General features: G+C 32.4%; 2 protein-coding genes across 2 annotated transcripts; one reads left to right on the plus strand and one right to left on the minus strand.

The window, feature by feature from the left end:
• Positions 1–619: 619 nt before the first annotated feature.
• Positions 620–14,226, minus strand: LOC130821024 (protein S-acyltransferase 8-like). The gene is made up of 5 exons (XM_057686622.1): positions 13,885–14,226; positions 6,933–7,118; positions 5,927–6,223; positions 3,889–4,119; positions 620–1,420 (listed from the first exon to the last, which is right to left on the minus strand). Exons 1-5 carry the CDS (start codon positions 13,921–13,923, stop codon positions 950–952), a joined length of 1,224 nt encoding a protein of 407 aa, XP_057542605.1. The 5' UTR covers positions 13,924–14,226; the 3' UTR covers positions 620–949.
• A 5,880-nt stretch (positions 14,227–20,106) lies between these two features.
• Positions 20,107–20,597, plus strand: LOC130821621 (uncharacterized). The gene is made up of 2 exons (XM_057687409.1): positions 20,107–20,193; positions 20,268–20,597. Exons 1-2 carry the CDS (start codon positions 20,107–20,109, stop codon positions 20,595–20,597), a joined length of 417 nt encoding a protein of 138 aa, XP_057543392.1.
• Positions 20,598–20,711: the final 114 nt, after the last annotated feature.

The following is a 20,711-nucleotide window of genomic DNA, read 5'->3' on the forward strand; positions in this document are numbered from 1 at the left end:
TTTAGCCAACCTTTTTAGTTTACACTTTTAGAGTATTCACCATTACTATTTACAACACTATTCTAATATATAATTTAGATTAATTACATAAACTTAATTCAATTTCGTCAGGAACTTTGAGTATTATATGAACTTTAAATAATACGTTAATATTAATAATTAAATTCATAATTCGTAATTATATTAAAAATCATAATGAAGATGTATGAGTCAATAATTTGTATATATTAACACTATTTTTGTTGACTAGATTTTGATTTCACTTGAACCAATATTTGTGAAATTACATATGAAGGTGTTTTTAAAACTTAACTCTGTTTGAAACACAAATTAAACTTACACTTTTTAAAAGGGTTAAAGTTGAGTTGATCGGAAATCAAATGTCAATTTGAGCCAAGTTGAAGTATTAATGTTTTTTGCGGTCCACCTAATCTACAACTCTGCCTTTAACTCAAATTATATAATCAGACTCAAAGTTGGATATTCTTTTTCTCAGATTCGAATTAGACCAGAATCAAATCAAATACACGAGAACTTTTTACTGCAAATCATTAACAACTAAACTCACGAAAAAAAAAATTGCGTAAATAAACCTATCGAATATAATAATACATATAGATGATCTTGTTTTGAAAAGACATGTTAAAGTTGATTCTACAACGAGCAATTTTTTTGGGATCTTTTCCATGAAGGCTGAAGCACACAATATCCATCTTTAAAAAATTGTACAAACATTACACACAGAAATTCCAGACCATCTTGTGGTAAATCTATACTTTTAACTACATACAACATAGAACAGTTTTTCATCCTTCACAACATATATACCTGAGTTTCGCCTGCCTTCCTTCAAGTAGCTAACAATCGGTGAAGGTATCAATATCAATGCGTGTAGCGTAATTCATCAAAGTATCAATATCAATGCTTAATGAGTTAGCGAGAGGGAGCATCAAACTTTTTTGCTATCCGAGACTATGGAATTGAAGGCAAGAATATGTGGTGATGCCCCAAAACTCGCAGTCCTCCGAGATTGATGTGTCTCTAACTGACTCAATGAAGGTTGCAAGTCCGAGCTCAGATTATAATCAGATTCAGCAGATTCACGGGGTAATCCATCGCTGCCTCTTCTTTTGAGATCCTCGACCCTATAAAAGTCACGGCGTTGAGATAATTTTAGAATATCGTCACCAATTTCTAGATCATCTTCGACTTTAGCTCGCCTATCGTCACCAGATACTTCAACCACCTCTGGCATAGGTCTCATGGGTGTCCTTGGCGGCTCTTCTTGTATAAATGCACGGAATTTGTTCTTTGAAGGCTGAATCTTACTGCAAAATACTTCGAGGAAGTTGGGAATGCAACCACGATCGAAAGCATTACGCCTATTGTCAGCTCTGTATCTAAAGTTTTCGTATGTGGTCTGCAGAATGGCGATGCAATAAGGTAGTGAGTAGCCAAATTAATTAACCAGAAAATTAAAGCAGCTTCGTTTCTTCCTCTTATAAAGTTTATGATAAAAGACAACTTAAAAGGGTAAGAAGATAGTTTTATAAAGTATTTATAGCAGTTCATTGATCATCATAATCATCATTAACAACCCAATATTCCACTCAAAAACAGGGTTTGGATGAGAAAAGATGACAGACACCATACCCGTTCTCCCTTTAAAGAAGAGTTCATTGATCACAAATAGAAATAAGTATTCCAAATATATAATTGTACAGGTGACGCAAAATCAAATAAGGAACTTCAGAAACTCGTTAAGAAAAGATCAAAGAAAAAAAATCGCAGAATAACGGTCATGATGTTGCAGATCGCGGTGTTATGACTTGTTTTGTAGACGTTGCAATGTGAATAGTTAACTTGGATAAAATACATTTTTATCATACTTCATTCCAAGGAATAAGTTTTGGAACAAAGTCCGACCTTTAGGTGTTAATGTTCAACCTTTTATTTATCCTACAAGATCCGACCTTTACATAACTATTTCTTCAAAAGGATCCAACGGTTTCCTTCACTTGTTGATTCTCCATTCCATTCCATTACCACACTGCCTTTAATTGGCTCCCACCTAGGGTGTGATTTGGAAGGGTCGGATTATTAGATGTACGCAACCTTACCCTTATTAATAATAAAAGTAACAAAGAGGTTGTTCAATTGACCCCTGGTAACAAAGTCAAGTGCAAGTTCACATAAATAATTAGCGCACATGATTTCATTGGTCATTTTACTTTAGTCCATTATAATCTGAAACCAAAGAAGTACAAATCATTAGCCCCATCGAAATAAGGGACATTTACAGTCCATTCTGAGCCATATAACGTCATGTGTAGTAGTTTATTTTGAAAAAAAGTGTCACGTGTCTAATTATTGGTTGTTATTTTTTAGAATTAAAAAAAATAAAAATTTAAAACAATATGAAAATAAAGAATACAAAAAAGGTTTGTAAAATAAAAAAATATAAAAAACAACCCCATTATACGAACCTAGCTCCGCCACCCACCCACCCATCCACACGCCAGCCAACCCCCACCCTCCCATGCCCCTACACCATCCTTTCCCCTCCTCTTCCATGTGCAATTTTGCCCCAATTTGATCGAAATTTACTCCATTGAACACATGCTGCAATATTCATTTTGAAAATAATCTAGGGAAGTTAGTCGATATAAGTGTGATACTGGTTGGACTCTCAACTTAGATGAATCTTAAATTCAACAAACACCAAAGTTGAAAAAATGAAAAAAAGAAAGTGGGTTTTAATATAAAATAAGCAGCTATATCATCCCTTTTCTAGTAGTAATCATCATCTTGATGATACTGTTAGTTCATTTGCTAATTCTCGGGTTAGTCACTAATTTGCTCTCTCCGTCCCACACAATTTGCACCATTTCTCATTATAGGTTGTCTCAATCAGTTTGCATCATATCCATATTTGGAAATGAATTCAACATTTTCTTTTAATCTCATTCATACATTATATCAATCTTTTATATTTTATCCATATAACCTCTATTCATTTATTATTATCAATATTTTTCTTAAAAAAATCTATTTTCTCTTTGCTACAGGGACGTGTATTATGTATGTTCTATCACTTCTAATCATTTTTGGTAAATTTTTTCTGTTTTTTTTTATTAAAAAATCTATTTTCTCTTTGCTACGGGAACGTGTATTATGTATGTTATATCACTTCTAATCATTTTTGGTAAATTTTTTCTGTTTTTTTTATTTTTTAATTACTTTTCTTTTTTTTTTTTTAGTTTTAGTTATATATTTTTTCTTTATTTTAAAAAAATTCTCAAATAAAATTATAAATGAATGACAACGTGACATGTGGTTTTTTTATTACGCAATTATAGGTTAGAGATTATTTAGACATTTAAAAGAAAAAGTCGTGGAAATGTTGGAATTTTGTAAGATAAATAAAAGGTCGGATCTTTAAAAGTTAACCACCTAAAGATGGACCTTTAAAGTTGAATTTTCCTTATCAATTAAAAGAAGGTAAAATAGTAGTATTGTAGTAGTTCAAGTTTTCTAGAAATTATATTCAAATTAAAGGTTATAATACAACTTTTAGAACCAAATACACTTTAAAAAAAGATAAAAAAGAGTAATATGTTATGATGGCTATTACTCCATGATTTAAATCACAGGTTACGTAATGAGGTTTTCCAGTTCGGTAGATTCAAAATCCGGTAATAGAGCGGCCGGTAACGAAGCAGCCTCATTTTTATTTCGTGCAAAAGATATTAAAAATTGGCTCCTGAGCTGATCTTATTGTCTTAAAAAGGTAGTACCACAAAAAATCAGCTCCCAAACCGTGAGCAACAACCACAAAACAAGTGTGAAAATCCTCAAAGAAAATTTCAGAAGAGATGACGAATATACCTGATTTGTGCTTATCAAATATAAATGGAAGCCAGTGAGACCCCCCACAAACCATAATGCAATAAAGCAGTAAGCCATCAATACCACTGAAGCTGGTGATGCTTTGATGGCCTTCAATACATTGTGATGCTCATCCACGAGAAACTTTATGTACAAAGCCGACAACACAAATACGTAGATGCAAAGAAGGGTTGCAGATGAAACGAACATAAAGAAGAAACGATAGTTGCGCTGCAAAGAGCAAAGTAAAACACAAACGTCAAACAAAACTGTAATGTTTTAAACTCAACAATTGAAATCAAGATTCAAGAAATCAAAATCATGACAAACTATTTTTGAAAAAATATAAAATCAATCTACTCGGTGCATGATTTTAAAAGAATCCTCCTAGTTTTCCCGAAAGGTTTGAGATTTTCAAAAGATCCTCTAGTTTCTTTGAAAGGTCTCAGAACAAACTATCAAAATTGGACTACAAGTTAAATGTGAAACAATTGAGACAAATTGTTCTCGGTTCACACCTTTACATCCGACTTTTCAGAATTCAAGGACATTATAAAGAAGTACGACCTCCCGAGAACCTATTAGAAGTCTTTCGAGTTCGTCCGTTTCACATACAAGTTTGTTGGTTTGAATTTCATTGTCATTTGTTGGTAGTCTTCACACACTTGTAAACTGTTAAGCTAGAGTTGGCGTTTAAGTAGTTGCATCTAGAGTTAGATGCGAGTTAAAAGGGGGATGTACTTGTGTTAAGCCCGATTTCAGTAGAGATATATCCCAAGAGCTTGAGTCATGATTATTTTGTGTACTTAGGCTAGGACATTATCCATTTTTTAAAAGCTACTTGTTCATCCCATTTCATACTTGAAGATTTAACGGCCCGTTTTGTTAGTGGTACTAAATGGTGGTAATAGGAATGATTTATAGTGTAAAATTTCATCAAAAGTTCCATATCATTTCCATGGTGATGAAACTTTGATCACAAAAAAGTTTTTTTGTTTACAAACTTCCATTACCACTTAATACCACATCTCCCAATGGTAATGCATTGGAATGAATTTTATGAAGAAAAGGAAATGATTGAAGTTGGACAATCATGGCCATTAAGTTAGTCAAGAGATTTTTCAACCAAAATTACACTAGTTTTTCATTCCCATTACGAATGTTTATTACCGCTTACCAAACGGGCCATAAAAGTAATAGGTAAGGAATTTCAAAAAGTCGAGACACAATTCACCTCGCTTTTGTGTCATTATAGTGGTACTAGGTTCATCAACTATTATCTAGCGTATCACACAAAAAACTCAGAGGGAGAGACACCAGAGAAGAGATACGACTGAGAGAAGGGGGGAGAGAGAAAAAAGAAGATAGTAGAGAACAAATACAGAGGACTATAGCCAAAAGAACAGAAGAGCAACACTGGAGATAAGTAATCTAAACTGCCTAGTATACAAAAAGCGCCAATAGATCAAATGAAAGGTTAGTTCTACTTCTGCCATCGACACCAAAATAAGGATAAATCAACAGACTGGCTAAATATTGACATTATACTATGCCATGACGATTGACAAACTGTCAAACCTAACTAGGTACATAGCCTCACATCTCAGACAATCCAAATCAGAACCTAACTAGGAAACCTGGAATAAGTGATAAGTTTTGTATGGACTTAATATAAGATAAAATAATGTGCACCTTTCTTAATATTCCCTTATTTTTCTACTCAAATCACTTAGTTGAACTTTTTAATAGAAAGGTGCACAATGTTTTAACGGAAACTTGATATTATAGAATTTATACACACTAAAAAACATAAGTGAAATATTTAATTTCTCTGAGAAACTTGTATTTTCTAGTGACTTTCACATCATCAGTTTTGAATATCCAAGAATCAAACTGCAATATATGAGGTCTTTTGAAGAACGTTCATGATATACCAACAGTATCAAATGCTGAAGCAAGTGCGAATAATCAAATTCTCAAATGTTTAATAATGATCTGTAGAAAGGAAAAAAAAAACTGAGATTGTTGAGCTGCATACCATTCCAATACATTGCCCAACCCAAGGACAATGATGATCAAATTTCTCCACACAATTGTTGCATATAGAGCAATGAGAACACCGAGGTGGACGATATAACATGCATGTTTCACAGTATTTCACCTTGACGGGGATACCATTAACAAGGACCTCTTTGGTGCGTGGGAACTGCAAACTTGGTGTTGGCCTACCACCAGCATCAGAAGACTCATAGCAGAATTCTTCCTCAGGTGGATGTGAGTTGCGGGGAATGATGCCTGGATCACGTGATGAAGTAAATAAAAGAAGTACCAATACCTGTCATAAACAACAGGGAAACACAATCACCAAAACAACAAATTTCCAAAGTAGGCAAAAATATAGTCCACGATTAGAAGATCAGTAAGACATAATACGGAATTGTTATTTTTTTTTTTTTTGACGGGCAGAAGAAACATTTAATATCTTATAACTTAGCTAAGTTATTCAAAGCCATCAAGAAAACTTTTCTAGTTTTCATCTTGAGTTGATCTGTTATTGGCATGAAATGCATGGTAATGGCTCACTAGTTTGCTTATCATTTTAAGAATATTTCATAACCATTTCCAGCATCCCATATCCAAAGTGTTATAGGCTTCGTGATAAGCTGAGACAGCACCTGGAGTTTTTTGATGCTTCATAGTCTAGGAAACAAAGTGAGGACAAAGTCTTATCTTTATTAATATTAAAAAAATGAAGGGCGCCAAAAATTAGTTGTTTCCATCTACCATAAAAAAGATGATGTATGCCGTTAAAAATGATGGTAAGGGAATTTGAACCACTTTAGCTATGTTAAAAAATTATGTACGCAACCCAACACCTATTATGGAAACCTTTCCCTTGAAAAGTATAAATAACTACCAAATGAGGCAAATAGATCAGGTGGGAAGTAAAAAGCTGAAGATTTATCTTTTTTCAATATGTCAGCAGAATGAAAAATTCTTGAAATAAACGTGAAACGAAAAAAATAAAGGTTAAGAATACTTACATAAATAGTGAAGACAATGGCTACCACCAAAATTGCATATCCAGCATTATATGAAGAGAACCTATGGAGAAGATTTCGTGCTACAAAAGTACAAAAGATAATTGCAGGAACTAGTATAAGTACTATAGACACTATAAGGGATCTAGCATCCGGTCCAAATATCAGCCTTCCACTGCATAAAAATATCTGCAAGAAACAAGAATACTCCAAATATGAGGCATGTGTCACTCAACAAAACATATAGACACAGAATCCAGTATCAAGTGAAACCTGCGTTCCAAGAACATAGAGAGTTGTGCCATCTTAAGAGTTCCTAACAAGATAAATTATTACAAAAAAACATGACATTTTGACTTATTGATATTCAGAGGATCAAACCTTAATGTGTGTTTTGAAAACAAATGCATTACTTTTAATATGAACTTTTTTGATGTTGTACTATATATATAAATTTTGCCGGTCATTATGGAGGAAATCTCTAAATCCATTTGGGAGACCGTACCATGATGCATGCTTTTCGCCAATGATATAGTTTTGGTTGCAGAAACAAAGGAGGAGGCTAATAATAAACTGGAAGAGTAGAGGGAAGCCCTGGAGGGTAAAGGGTTGCGCATGACCGTACGAAGACAGAATACTTGTGATGCAATTTTAGTGAGACAGAATCAATAGGGGAGTCAGAGGTGACCATAGGGGGAGAAGTTGTTGCATGTACGTCCAAGTTCAAATATTTGGGATCGGTGATTAAGAGTAATGGGGAGATCGATGGAGACGTTACTAATCGTATACAAGCGGGGTTGGCTTAAGTCGCGAGCAGCAACCGGAGTGCTTTGTGATTAAAAGTTCCCGAGGTCATTAAAAGGTAAATTTTACCGCGTTGCAATTAGGCCAACGTTGTTGTATGGGACAGAATGTTGGCCCGTAAAGAAGGTTTTTGAACAGAGCATGAAAGTAAAAGAAATGCGTATGCTGAGGATGTGTGGTAATACTATAATGGATAGGATAAGAAACCAGAAGTTCAGGGAGAAGTTAGGGGTTGCACCACTCCCCGCAAAGATGCGGGAGAACAGGTTGAGATGGTTTGGGCATGTGCAGAGAAAGACACATGACGCCCCAATAAGAAGGATCGAATGCATCATAGTGGAGAGCAAGAGAAGTCGAGGAAGGCCCAGGGGAGAACGTGGGAGGAACAGATTAAAAGTGACATGCATAAACTTTACCTCTCCAAGGACCTGACCAGGGATAGGGGCAGTTGGCGACGCCTTATCAACGTCTTAGATTACTAAACCCGTCCCTTTTACCCATCGTTGTTATTGTTCATTGCCTTTAATTATCACGCTTTACCTTCTTTACTTTTATCTTTATTTTTAGTATTTGTACGTATTCTATTTATTCTATTTGTAAGTTGTAGGTTTCTCTCTCTTTGAAGGTCTTTCTCGAGCCGAGGGACTCTTTAATCGCACTCTCCTCTATGGGTATGAGCTGCCGTCTTTCTTCCCTCCCTAAACCCTGACCATAGTTTTCTATGACCGAGATACACCGGGTACAATGATGATGATGACGATGACGATGACTAATTGATATTGCAAAGCATAATTATTTTTTTATCCAACAAGAATAGGATTCATGATGTTTTTCTGTTCGTTTTAGTTTATTAATTAATATCTTTAATTAAGAATGCCAAAGCACTAAGTTTCATAGGGGTTCACATAGTTCCCCTCCTTTACCTCTAGATCCTGAAAGATATTTCCATTTTTATACTTTTTCACCTAAGATATAAATTATGAAAAAGTAGAGCAATTGAAAGAGAATGTAAAAAAACAGAGATGATGGTAAAAAGAATATCAAAAAAACATTACAATACTACATTTTTACGACGGCAGAGATTATACTTAAGGTGGCGCAATCCAATATAATGTCTATAATTAAGAAAAATAATTTTACTAATCAACCACATACTATCTCCTCTCTCTATTTTTATCAAATGTCATAGGATAATGCAAATATCAATTCTTCGTGTCATTTTACTCCTGTTATGTTATCTAGTTCATGTTCAACCTATCAATTCCTCTACTAAGCTCCATAAAATTTCAACTTCCACTTTTGCAACTAATGCATTTTGGTCTTCTTTGTACATGCACAAAGCAGATAGTTTTCTCTCATATTTTCTTTAATTTATACGATTCCAAAACCACTTCTTATGCCTTCATTTTATTCTATATTTCAAGAAATGTCCATTCACCCACCTTACCATACGCATCTTAATTACTTTATCTTCCTATAGTGACCTTTTTGAATGTCTAGCATTATTATCATTTATACGTATAATAGTGTTGGTCTAATGGGTAGAATTTCTTCTTTAACCTTACAAGCATACTATAATAGACTTATTCTATCATTGTTGTGAATATTAGAAGAATATATAAATGTAAATGAGAGTAAAATAGAATTGTAGAATTTATAAATGTAACAAGAAAAAACAAGATACAGAAGGGTTCGAGAGGAACCCACAAAATCTAAATACTACTCCCCATCCTTATTTATGCTAATTTCTCTAACTAACTACTTACATTAAAATACCCATTATATGCCCAATGTATCACACTACCGATCACCTAAAGTTCCACCTTGTCCTCAAGGTGAATAGAAAAAATCTTGGATGGACAATGCGAGTAGACAAGATAATTGGAAAAAGAAAACTAGATTGAGGAGAAATAGGTTGAAATATTTGGAGGTAAGAATTAAGAAAAGAAATTCTTGTACAAAAGTAGACTTGAGAATATTATGGATGGAATTAGGAGTAATGATAGGTTAGTCGTTAATATGGAATAATGGGTTAAAAAATTTTGGATTAGAAGATAAAAAAAAAAAAACAAAACTAGCTTGAGGTCTATCTATTCTAGGCTTCCAACACAACCAAGAAATGAGAATATTATGCCCATACAATGATTAGCTTCATAGTTTATCCTTCAAATACAACTCACCAAAGCATGTGCATGCAAAGTGACTACTCATTAAGAGTAGTGGCACGTTGGACTAAAGTGACAATTTAAAATTCTTTTAGACCTTTGGTATTCTTTCATCTTTATATTTAGAATCCTAATTGTTTCCCCCAAATTATAAATCTCAACAATGGCAAGACTGTTATCATCTTCTTCATCCAAGACACCTATTTTCATCCTTCCATCTGGTTTCTTTATTTTATTTTTTTTTCGATGAGAATCTCAGGTCCTCCAACGGACCCATAGCATACAAGGTTGTGTCTACAATATCTTCTCCGGCCACAACTTTGTGATGGACCTTCCAGGTGCTCCACCGGAACCACTGCAAAGATCTCCTCTAGTTCGTCCTCAATTTTTCCTTGACTGACGTGATGCTCACCAATTCGACCATTTCCAAGGTACTTTCATCCTCATCTTGTTCTAAATTTTTCCTTTTTCCTTGATTTCCTTTTTTTTCTTTGGAAACCCTAATTTCTTACCCTACTTAAATTTTCTGGCAAAACTCAACCGTATCTATTGAAAAATTTTTGGAACTTTAACAAAAACATAAATTCTTGACTTGAATCCTTTTTTTTGTTTTCAAAGTGTTATAAAATGGGGGTCTTCTTGGTAACCTTTTCACTATTTAACATTCTTTGGCTCATCTTTTTCGTTTCCCTTCCCTTTGTAATTTTCAGAAACATTGTTATTCTTTTCCTTTTCCAAAGAATTCTTCCTATATCTTGAATCTTAAGACATTTTTATTCTCCTCTCTTTAAATTCTTGTAATTCAACTTTGGTTTGACTGAATGTCTCCTTTATTAGAGCATGTAATTTAATAGTTTGTTTGTCAAACTGCTTGAACAATTCATAGAAATCTTCATTTGTGTCAATTGCAGTTCTAGTTTCTTCTTGTCTTGTTTTCCATAGTTGTGACATCGAAGGCATCAATTGGCAAAGCCTTGTATCGGTCACCAAGAACATAATTGCTCTGATACCATAGACCGATTATGGAATTGTTGTGAATTTTAGAAGAACACAGAGTATAAAACCCACAAAATTTGAATACAATATATATGATCTCTTTCTTAACTCCCCATCTTTATTTATACTAATTTCTCTAACTACTCATATTAAAATACCTATTACTTATACACAGTATATCACACATACTTAGTGGCACAGAATTCCAATTGCAACTACTTATTTGAATGTGCTTAATTTTATGTTATACATATAGAGTAATGTCTTCATTCTTATACAAAGTTGATCTAAGGTACTAAAAACAATCACTTGGAGAGAACTTCTGTGTAACCAACTTTCTAACACCTTTATTAGGATTGTTCGCACATAAACAACATTCATATACTTTGTCTTACTCTGACTTGTTAATATTTCCATTTTAATGTCAGCAGCTACATCTCTAATTTAGCTTGACTCAATCTCTAATCTCATACACAAATAAAGTCATCAACGAACAACATGCACCATGAAAATCTTCTTATAAGTCTTGACATTTATGGCCGTTGTATGCAAAAAACAACTCAAAGCTAGTGCTTGATGTAGATCAATCGTGATTGAAAAAATCTTAAGTTGCTTCTTTGCTTACATGTATATTTAGGTGGCATACCTTTCTTTGAAATAATCCGACAAAGTACTCATACATTTTCTCCAAAACTACAAAGTACGCATACCTTTCTTTATGATATGGTAGTTATAGTTTGATTGATTTGAAAAAACATTACAAATCGGACAATATGTTACAATGCATGAAGCTGATTCATGCTTTTTAAAGAGAAATGTATAAGATAACATGAGCTACAATAAGATTCAAGCAATAGTAGAGTGCTTGGGGATGAGGATAGTGCACCAAGCACTTTACATTGAAGTATGAGTAAGCTATCCATATAACAAAAAAAAATACAAGATTGCTTACTAGAAACTACACTTGTGAAGAGATTTCAAATAAATGTATGCATACTATATAAAGAATGGAAATAAAAATTAGAGTAAGAACTACCAAAAAGATTTTAGTTGGTGGTAAAATGAGGCTCATCAATAAGACACCAATTTTTAGTCAATTCATGTTCATATTATCCAGTGTCAAGCCTTCACCTTCCTCATTTGAACTTTGGATGGGATATTTTAAACACATGCACTAGTTTTGGTCACTACAAGAAAATCATTCCTAAAGCTTTATCATGGATAATTAACATTGCAATAAACACCAACCAAATTAAGATAACATTAGAGTGAAGTTATGAAATAATGAAGTTAAAGATGAGTTTTTTTTATATAAAAAAGTAAGAACTAAGCTGTGAAAGAGAATCCATAACCAGAAACCAAAAAAAAGAAAAAAAAAATCAACTAGAGTACTTTTAGACAGAAAAAGAAGGAAAGAGGCATACAAATTTCAATATCCAATGTCCTCCACTAGTAATTGTTATTACTATCTGGCTTATTCATCTCTAAACTCATCCTAATAAGTATAATACAACAAAGGGTATGATCAAAATGAATTCGCATATTTTGAATTATGCTAGAGAGTGATAAGGAGTTCGCACTCATCCTAATAAACACAATACAACCTCATCTTTAAAAGGCCAATTTATCGTTATCCTTTACTTAATAGAAAAACTAGCTCACAAACAGAATTCCCAATTTTTGGCAACTGCGGTCTCCACCTCAAGATTACAATCAAAATTTCAACCTTGGCCCTTTATAGCAACCTGATTATGATTCTATAGTCCCACAATCACAAACAAATGCATCATGCTCATTGCTCCTTGTGAAGTTTTACAAAAAGAAAACCGGGAGTTCAAAACTGAGATGGTACAGGCATGTATCCCCATTAATCAATTCCCCTAATAAGTGAGAGATCCAAATCAAAAAATTCCAAGTTTCCACCTCAAGATGAACTTACCAGGATACCAGATTACAATCAAAATTTCCACCTTTGCTCTTTATAGCAACCTTATTGTGATTCTATAGTCTCACAATAACAAAGAAATACATCATGTTCATTGCTCCTTGCCAAGTAATATAACAAAGAATAACAGGAGTTAAAAACTGAGATGGTATAGCCATATATCAAAATTAATCAATTCCCCTAATAAATACTGAGAAATCCAGGTGAACACATTCCTAGTCTCCAAAATCTTTAAATATTTGGTACTCATAAATCTACAAAGCCACAAAATCACTACAAATTCAAACAGATCAAACAGTATATTAACCATTCATATTCTTCCATGTAAAACTCACCCTAAATTACCCAACTTCCAAACATTTGCTAAAACCCCAAATTAAGCAAAAATCATATTGAATGTCACAAAATAAAACCCACAAAATACAAATACACAGCTTAATTGTGATGAACTGGTGAAAATCAGAAATCAAAAAAGTGCCAAATGCCAATAGCTGATCCGTACCCAACTAAAGCCCACTAGCTAAAATTTCCAAACTAAGCAAAACCTTGATAAATTTCCATCACAACAAAACACTGCCAACAAATTAGATGACCAATTTCACCGAATTGTACCCACTCATAAAAAAAATTGCAGCTGAATTATGGTCAACCCAGAATTATAAAGTTTCAAACGGAAATAGCTTATAGGTAGCCAACTAAAAATCACTAAATAAATCCAAACCAAGAAAAAAAAACATACATTTCTCATTAAATCAACACTACTGACTAAATTAAATGACCGATTTCACCAAATTTTACCTTTCCATTAGAAATAATTCAGCTGAATTATGGCCAGACCAGAATCATAAAATTTCAAATATAATCAGCTCATGATTAAATACCTAACAAAAAAGATCACTACATAAATCCAAACCAAGCAAACCCAATAAAGTTCTCCTTTAATCAACACTACCCAAAAAAAAAAAAAAAAAAAAAAAAAGCAATTTCAGCAAGAATTAAAAAAAGTAAGAAATAGTTAGCAAAAAAAATGTTTAAAAAAACTTACATTGCTTCCCTTCCAAGCTTGATAAACTCGCTTAGCCATCAAAAAAGAAAGATACAAAACCCAATTGAAAATCGAAAATTCGTAGCTTGTTGTTGGTAGCTTCTGTTCATTCTTCAGAGTCTGGAAAGTCGTGCAAGAAGGAGAGAGAAACAAGCGGTTTAAGGGTTCAAAAAATATGCGCTGAAATTAATTGATTTATGAGAGTAATGAGTTAACTCTGTTGCCTTTGGGCATTGAGTACCTGCTTTCCACACTTTTAATATTACAAAAATAATACTCTCTCTCTACTCCGTATTTGATACAAAATTGAATTATAAATGAGATTGGTTTGATTGAAATGGGTGGAAGAATGGTCTCTCATCATATGGAGTAAAAATGATTACTCTCTTCCTTACCAAATTTTCAAAAAATATACTTCCGCACTGACATACTCGTTATATAATAATTCTTCGTATTATCTTCAAACTTATTTTATATATTATGGCTAATGTGTAAGAAAAAATATGATTGAGTGAGATCTTGTTGAATCGTTTATTGCACACTTTCATAATATTAAGCTTTTATAATTTTTAGATGTGTAAGAGTTTAATATATAAAGGATCATAGCATATTAAATTGCATAAAAAGTCAAATATAGCAAGTACAAATTTTGGTGTAAATCAATAAAAATGAGAAATAGTATTTGTGTTATATTAAATGCGAAAGCCGAAGTTATATTAAATAGTATTCTCTAATTTTCAAAAAAAAAAATTAATAGAAAGTAAATTAAATGTATTAGTGGGTATTAAAAGAAAAAGTTTTGAGCTATAATCCAAAAGAAAAATTAGACAAAATAGAAAAACTAGAAAGAAAAATAGTGATATTTTTATACAATCGAGGATGAGGAGTAACCCATAAAATAGAGTGGTTGAAGCCTCAGTATGTAGCTGTGAGAATGTGTGTTAAGGGCCGGTCCTAAATATTTTGGGGCTTTGGGCAAAATAGTATATTAAGGTCTTTTTTCTTTACAATTTATAAGCTATATAGACCTTCTATAACCAGTAGTTTTGCTTTTTGACATGGAATCCTGGGCGATTGCGCCTCTTGCCCACCCTTAAGGTCTGCTCTGTGTATGTATATGAGTATCAGAAATACTCCCCTATATTGCACACGAATAAACAAATGTTGGAAACAATCAATTTGTATAGGTAAGAATAAAAGTAAGAAAAAATAAGAAAAATATGGATAAAATAAAAAGAAAGTTAAGAGAACATTACATAAAATACATATAGTACCAAGTAATTCTATGAGTGGTGTTTTGGGTAAAAATTAGTTGTAATTTATATTACTTGGGGATGTCAAAGTAGAGGTGTCCATGCGTTCAAATATAGGGTAGCGCAATCCAATTCCTAGTAGTTGAATGCAATTGAATATGGTTGAAGGTTGAAAATCTTTAAATAAACCAAAAAATAACAATAAGAACTGACACCCAGAAAACTGCTTAAGAGGAAGGTTGAATATGAACATGAAATTAGAATTGCTTAGGGAGTATTTGAAAGAATGTTAATGCTCTGTTTGAGAATTATAATTTTATTTGAAAAATATAAATTTGACTCAAATTTAGTGTTTGACAAATAAAAAAAATCAAATTTGATTTGAGTCAAATCCACCATTGTTCCCAAACGCAATCTACTGATTTCTTATGACTTGTGAAACTTACCTCCTTTGGATCTCTAATGCATTTATAGTAGCTAGATTTATATGATAATAAACATGAATAGAATGTTCGTTATGAATTGTTGATTGATGAAACAGGTTGATATCTGATTAGAAATTTGACTCGACTATTGCATTGATTATTTTTAACTTGAGCTTGATTAAGTTGGACTTTTATTGATTTTATAATGAGGCATAATTAATATTGAGACCTTGACCTAAAACAAACGAGATATGATGATGATGAGAAATATGCAAAATAAAATAAACTAATCAAATAAAAATGTTGAGAAACTGACAAAAAAAGTACAACAATTTAGTTGGCTTTTCATTATACATAACATAGATTTTAATAAAATTATTTTTTTAGTGAAAATTTGGTTATATTAAATTTGATTAATATATGCCAAGGAATACTAAATATATTTTCATCCTAATCTTGATTTTAAAAATATTTTATAAAACAAATATAGTGAACCTCGTTTTCGTACTGATGCAATTAAGATTGAGAAGGTTACCTCATCTTAAGTTGTATAGCCTTTTCTTGATAATGAAATTATATGCCAATAAAATGTAATATTAAAAATGGTAAAAAAAAAATCGCCCAAATAAAATACAATATTAAATTATTTTATTGGTATTAGAATTCGTTTTGTATGGAGGTAAAGATGATTTTGACCTTGACTAGTGTGTTTGTTTAAAAATTAAATAGAGTAAAAAGGGATAAAATTAGAAGGTGGTTTGGAGAAGCAATTGTGTATGCATTGACTAGACATTCTCTAGTTGTCATTTGATTTGCACCTATATTTGGTAAAGGTGTAGATATTATTTGTTGTGTGTTGTGTACATTAATTTTTCTATATTTTTTTTAGTGAGTTTCATAAATTTTGTTATATTTTTATTTTTGTTATAATTCACTTTTTTATTTTCATTTATATATTTATTTTATATTTTAATTATTTACATTTTCTCTCACTTAAAACACACTTTTAACCATTTTTCTTCATTTTTAGTTTGCACAACATTTTTACTTTAACAAAATTCAAGAGAATAGGGAAGTAATTTATATCTAGTGAGTAAGATAAATAACAAATGAGTTAAGAAAATAAGTATAGTGTGACACAAAAAGAAATAATGAATTTGCGGATGTGATTTTTAAAAAACTATGAGATCATTTTTAAAAAGAAAAAGATTAAAGTGCTTCTATCCCAACAAACTTGTCACATAAGTAATAGCTGAATAAATCAAGAATAATTGTATTTTAAGGAAAAGTTAAAAAAAATATATTGATGAGAATAATAAGTAAGTTAAATACGTAGATGAATAATTAAGTAATATTTCGAATTATAGTAAAAAATATAAATATAAAAAATTTAGTAAAATAAACTAAAAAGATGGAACATAAAAGAATAAATGTTACAAATTAAAATAGGAATTAGGTGAAAATAAATAAAAGACAAGTAATTGTTGTCAATGAGAGCTTGCAAATTGTTGACTTTCATCATCACCAAGATTGAATATTTTATATTTAATTACTCCATAATAATCCAATTAGATTAGATTAGTCAATTCAAAAAGTCACAATTTGATAATGGGTGAAATATTCTTAAAATTCTGATCTCACAATTTTCATAAGCATATTATGGTCAACAAAACCATTTCTATCTCTTTTATGATTGAAAAACTCATCACTATTCACTTTTGCTTTTTAGAAAATAATGATTTTCGTCATAAATATATAAATATACAAAATATATATAAGTATGGATCTATGATGAGAAAAATTATACTCCCCATTTTTTTATTTTCTTATTGGAATTTGAAAAAACATAAAAAAAATAATAATAATTGTAAATTAGTAACTATAATTAAAGATTATCAAAAAAATGTAAAACTATTGATTAAAAATATTAGTATAATAATGTCATTAATTTTATTGGGTATATATAAAGTTTATTACATAAATATATAAAAGCAAAATTACATTGAGATTTGAAATGTTAGTTAATTTTTATACATTAGTGTATGTCCTTGAATTCCATTTGTAATTAATATAGAGTGATTTCAAATAAGAAAAACATTGTAAAATTTAAAAGTAAGAATAAACAAGAGGATGGAGTAAGCAAATTTTAATATACTTTTAAATATTTGATTAATATAAATTGGAAAATAAAATACATATTTTGTAGAAAACTTTTACCATGTGGGTCCAGGCGAAACTTTCAACCATGGTATGGGTTTTTCGCTAGTTTACACATTCCATATTTCCTATTGATAATTGCAAGTTGTAACATTTAATCAATTGATTTAGGGCATTCTTAAATTCGTCACCTTTTTTTTATTGAGAGGTTATTTTTTATAAAATGAATTTTCAAGTTTGTTTTTGATGACTTTTTATAATTTTATTTCTCTAACATCTCTCTAAAACACTCACCGAACTAAAATTTAATATCAAAATACTATGGCAAATGCAAACAATCACACAAATGATTCGGTAAGCATCAATAACGATCGTTAATTTCAAAAAAATTGCGTTTGTTGAAATTTGATACATGTTCACTTTTTTTGTCATAACTTTTAATATGAAAATGACATCAATGCAATGTTTACGCATTAGAACCTAGACTTCAAGATCTTTCCAATGATATTATATGCCCAATTCCGATAGCCGAGCGAGAAATGACGATCGTTTAAAGTTTGCTTGTGCTAAAATTTGATAGAAGTTCAATCTTTTGACCATAACTTTTTATTAAAAAATTGCATTAATGCAAGGTTTGTGGCTTTAGAAACTAGACCTCAAGAGCTTTTCAATGATATATTATATGTTCGATTCCAAGAGATGAGCGAGAAATGACGAACGTTTGAAGTTTGGAGTGATTTTTAATACATCCATTCGCATAAAACACGGGATTGGACCACGGCTGAGTCGCGTAAAACACGCGACCAAACCGCGGTGGAGTTGTATGTTTACACGACTCAATCGCGGTTCGGTTGCGTGTTTTACGCAATTGGATATATTAAAAATCACTGCAAACCTTGAAGTCTAGTTTCTAATGGCACAAACCTTGCATTAATGCGATTTTTCTATAAAAAGTTATGGCAAAAAATTTGAACATGTATCAAACTTTAAATGATCGTCATTTCTCGCTCGGTTATCGAAATTGGGCATATAATATATCGTTGGAAAGATCTTGAGGTCTAAGTTCTAATGTCGTAAACATTGAACTAATGTGATTTTCCTATCAAAAGTTATGTCCAAAAGAGTGAGCATGTATCAAATTTTAACACAAAACGTGTGATTAGGTTCATTTTCCGATTTAAAAATTATTTTTTTAAATTAATATTTTTTAAATTTAATTATTATTAACAAATTTATTAAAATAATAATAATAATGGTTGATATAATAATTAATAATATATTTAATAAAAAATATAATTAGAAATATATTTAATGGTAACCTAAGATCAGGTCCAAGGAGGGGGGACAAAGGGGCAACGTAAGTAGGATGTTGAACTAAGAGTGGGGACTTGGAACATAGTCACACTACAAGCCAAGTCGTTGGAGTTAGCGGCTGAACTTTCTAAACACGAGATTCAAGTGGCTTGCATTCAGGAAACTAGGTGGAAGGGGCAAAAAGCAAGTGTTTTAAAGGGTTATAAGCTATGGTATGCAGGTTTAGACGGAAAGCGAAGTAGAGTCGGTATCTTGTAGCTAATGATATCCTAAAGAAAGTGGTAGAAGTTAGGAGGTGTAATGATAGGATTATGCTAGTTAGAATAGTAGTAGGAGAAGAGGTCATATAGATCATTAGTGCGTATGGCACGCAAGTTAGGCTAGATGAGGAAGTCAAACGTGAGTTTTAGGATAACCTGCGTGACCTTATAGATAACATTCTTGCCAATGAAAAAGTTTTTATAGGTGGAGACTTCAATGGACACATAGGTAAGGAGGCAGTTAACTATAACTCAATTCATGGTGGATTTGGTTATAGTGTATGGAACGAGCGTGAAGAGATTTTTTGCTTGAGTTTGCCTTAGCAAAGGAGTTGGTTATAGTTAACTCGATCTTTGGAAAGAATGATGAGCACTTGATTACGTACAAGAGTGGTGGGCATGCGACCCAAATTGACTACTGTTTAATACGGAAGGTTGATCGAAGCTCGTGTCTAGACTGTAAGGTCGTGCTGGGTACGGAGATGCGCACCCAACATAGATTATTAGTACTAGTGTTTCGTATGAGGAGAAAGATTGCCGAGAAGAAGATAAAGGTCAAAAAAAGATCATGTGGGGTAGACTTAAAGGGGATATGGTCGCAACCGTGTCAAACAAGATCAAGACGTCGGGCTATCCAAGTATATCAGACGGTACAAATCAAATGTGGGCGACCATGGTGGAAACCATTCGAAAGGTGCCAAAGGAGACATTAGGAGTGCCGACGGGAAACCAAAAGTGTACAAAGAGTCGTGGTGGTGGAACGAACAAGTGCAAAAGAATATAACGGACAAAAATAGGAGATTCAAGGAGCTCATGGCTTGCACGGAGGAGGAGGATAGGACACATAAGAAGGAGAGGTATAAAGAAGAAAAACGGGCGACAAAGAAAGCAATAGCGGAGGCAAAAGATCGCGCGTTTGAAGCCTTTTTATCAAAAGCTTGATACCAAAGACGGGGAGAAGTATTTTTTTTAAGTTGGAAAAAGCAAGATCTAGGCAAAAGAAGGACTTAGGAACAGTGAAGTTCATTAAGGATGAAGGTAGACGAGTACTCTTTAGACAAGAGGATATCAAGATGAGATGGCATCAATATTTTTCCCAACTACTCAGTGAGACTAGGCGTCTAAAGAAGGAAATTCGACAAACCTCAGACTTCCAAAGAACACAAGATCATGGGTCGATTATAGATATTACCACGGCGGAAGTAGGAGAAGCTCTCAAAAAATGGGAAGGATCAAAGGCAGTTGGTCTTGATAACATTCCGTTTGAGGTGTGGAGGGGTTTAGGAGAGGAGGGAATTCATTAGCTTACTAACCTCTTTAATGTCATCTTGAGGTCTCGTAAGATGCCAGAAGAATGGAGAGTTAGCACACTAATCTCACTGTTTAAAAACAAGGGTGATGCACAAGTATGTGGGAAC

This window comes from Amaranthus tricolor, chromosome 8 (assembly GCF_026212465.1).
Source record: "Amaranthus tricolor cultivar Red isolate AtriRed21 chromosome 8, ASM2621246v1, whole genome shotgun sequence".
Taxonomy (NCBI): Eukaryota; Viridiplantae; Streptophyta; class Magnoliopsida; order Caryophyllales; family Amaranthaceae; genus Amaranthus; species Amaranthus tricolor.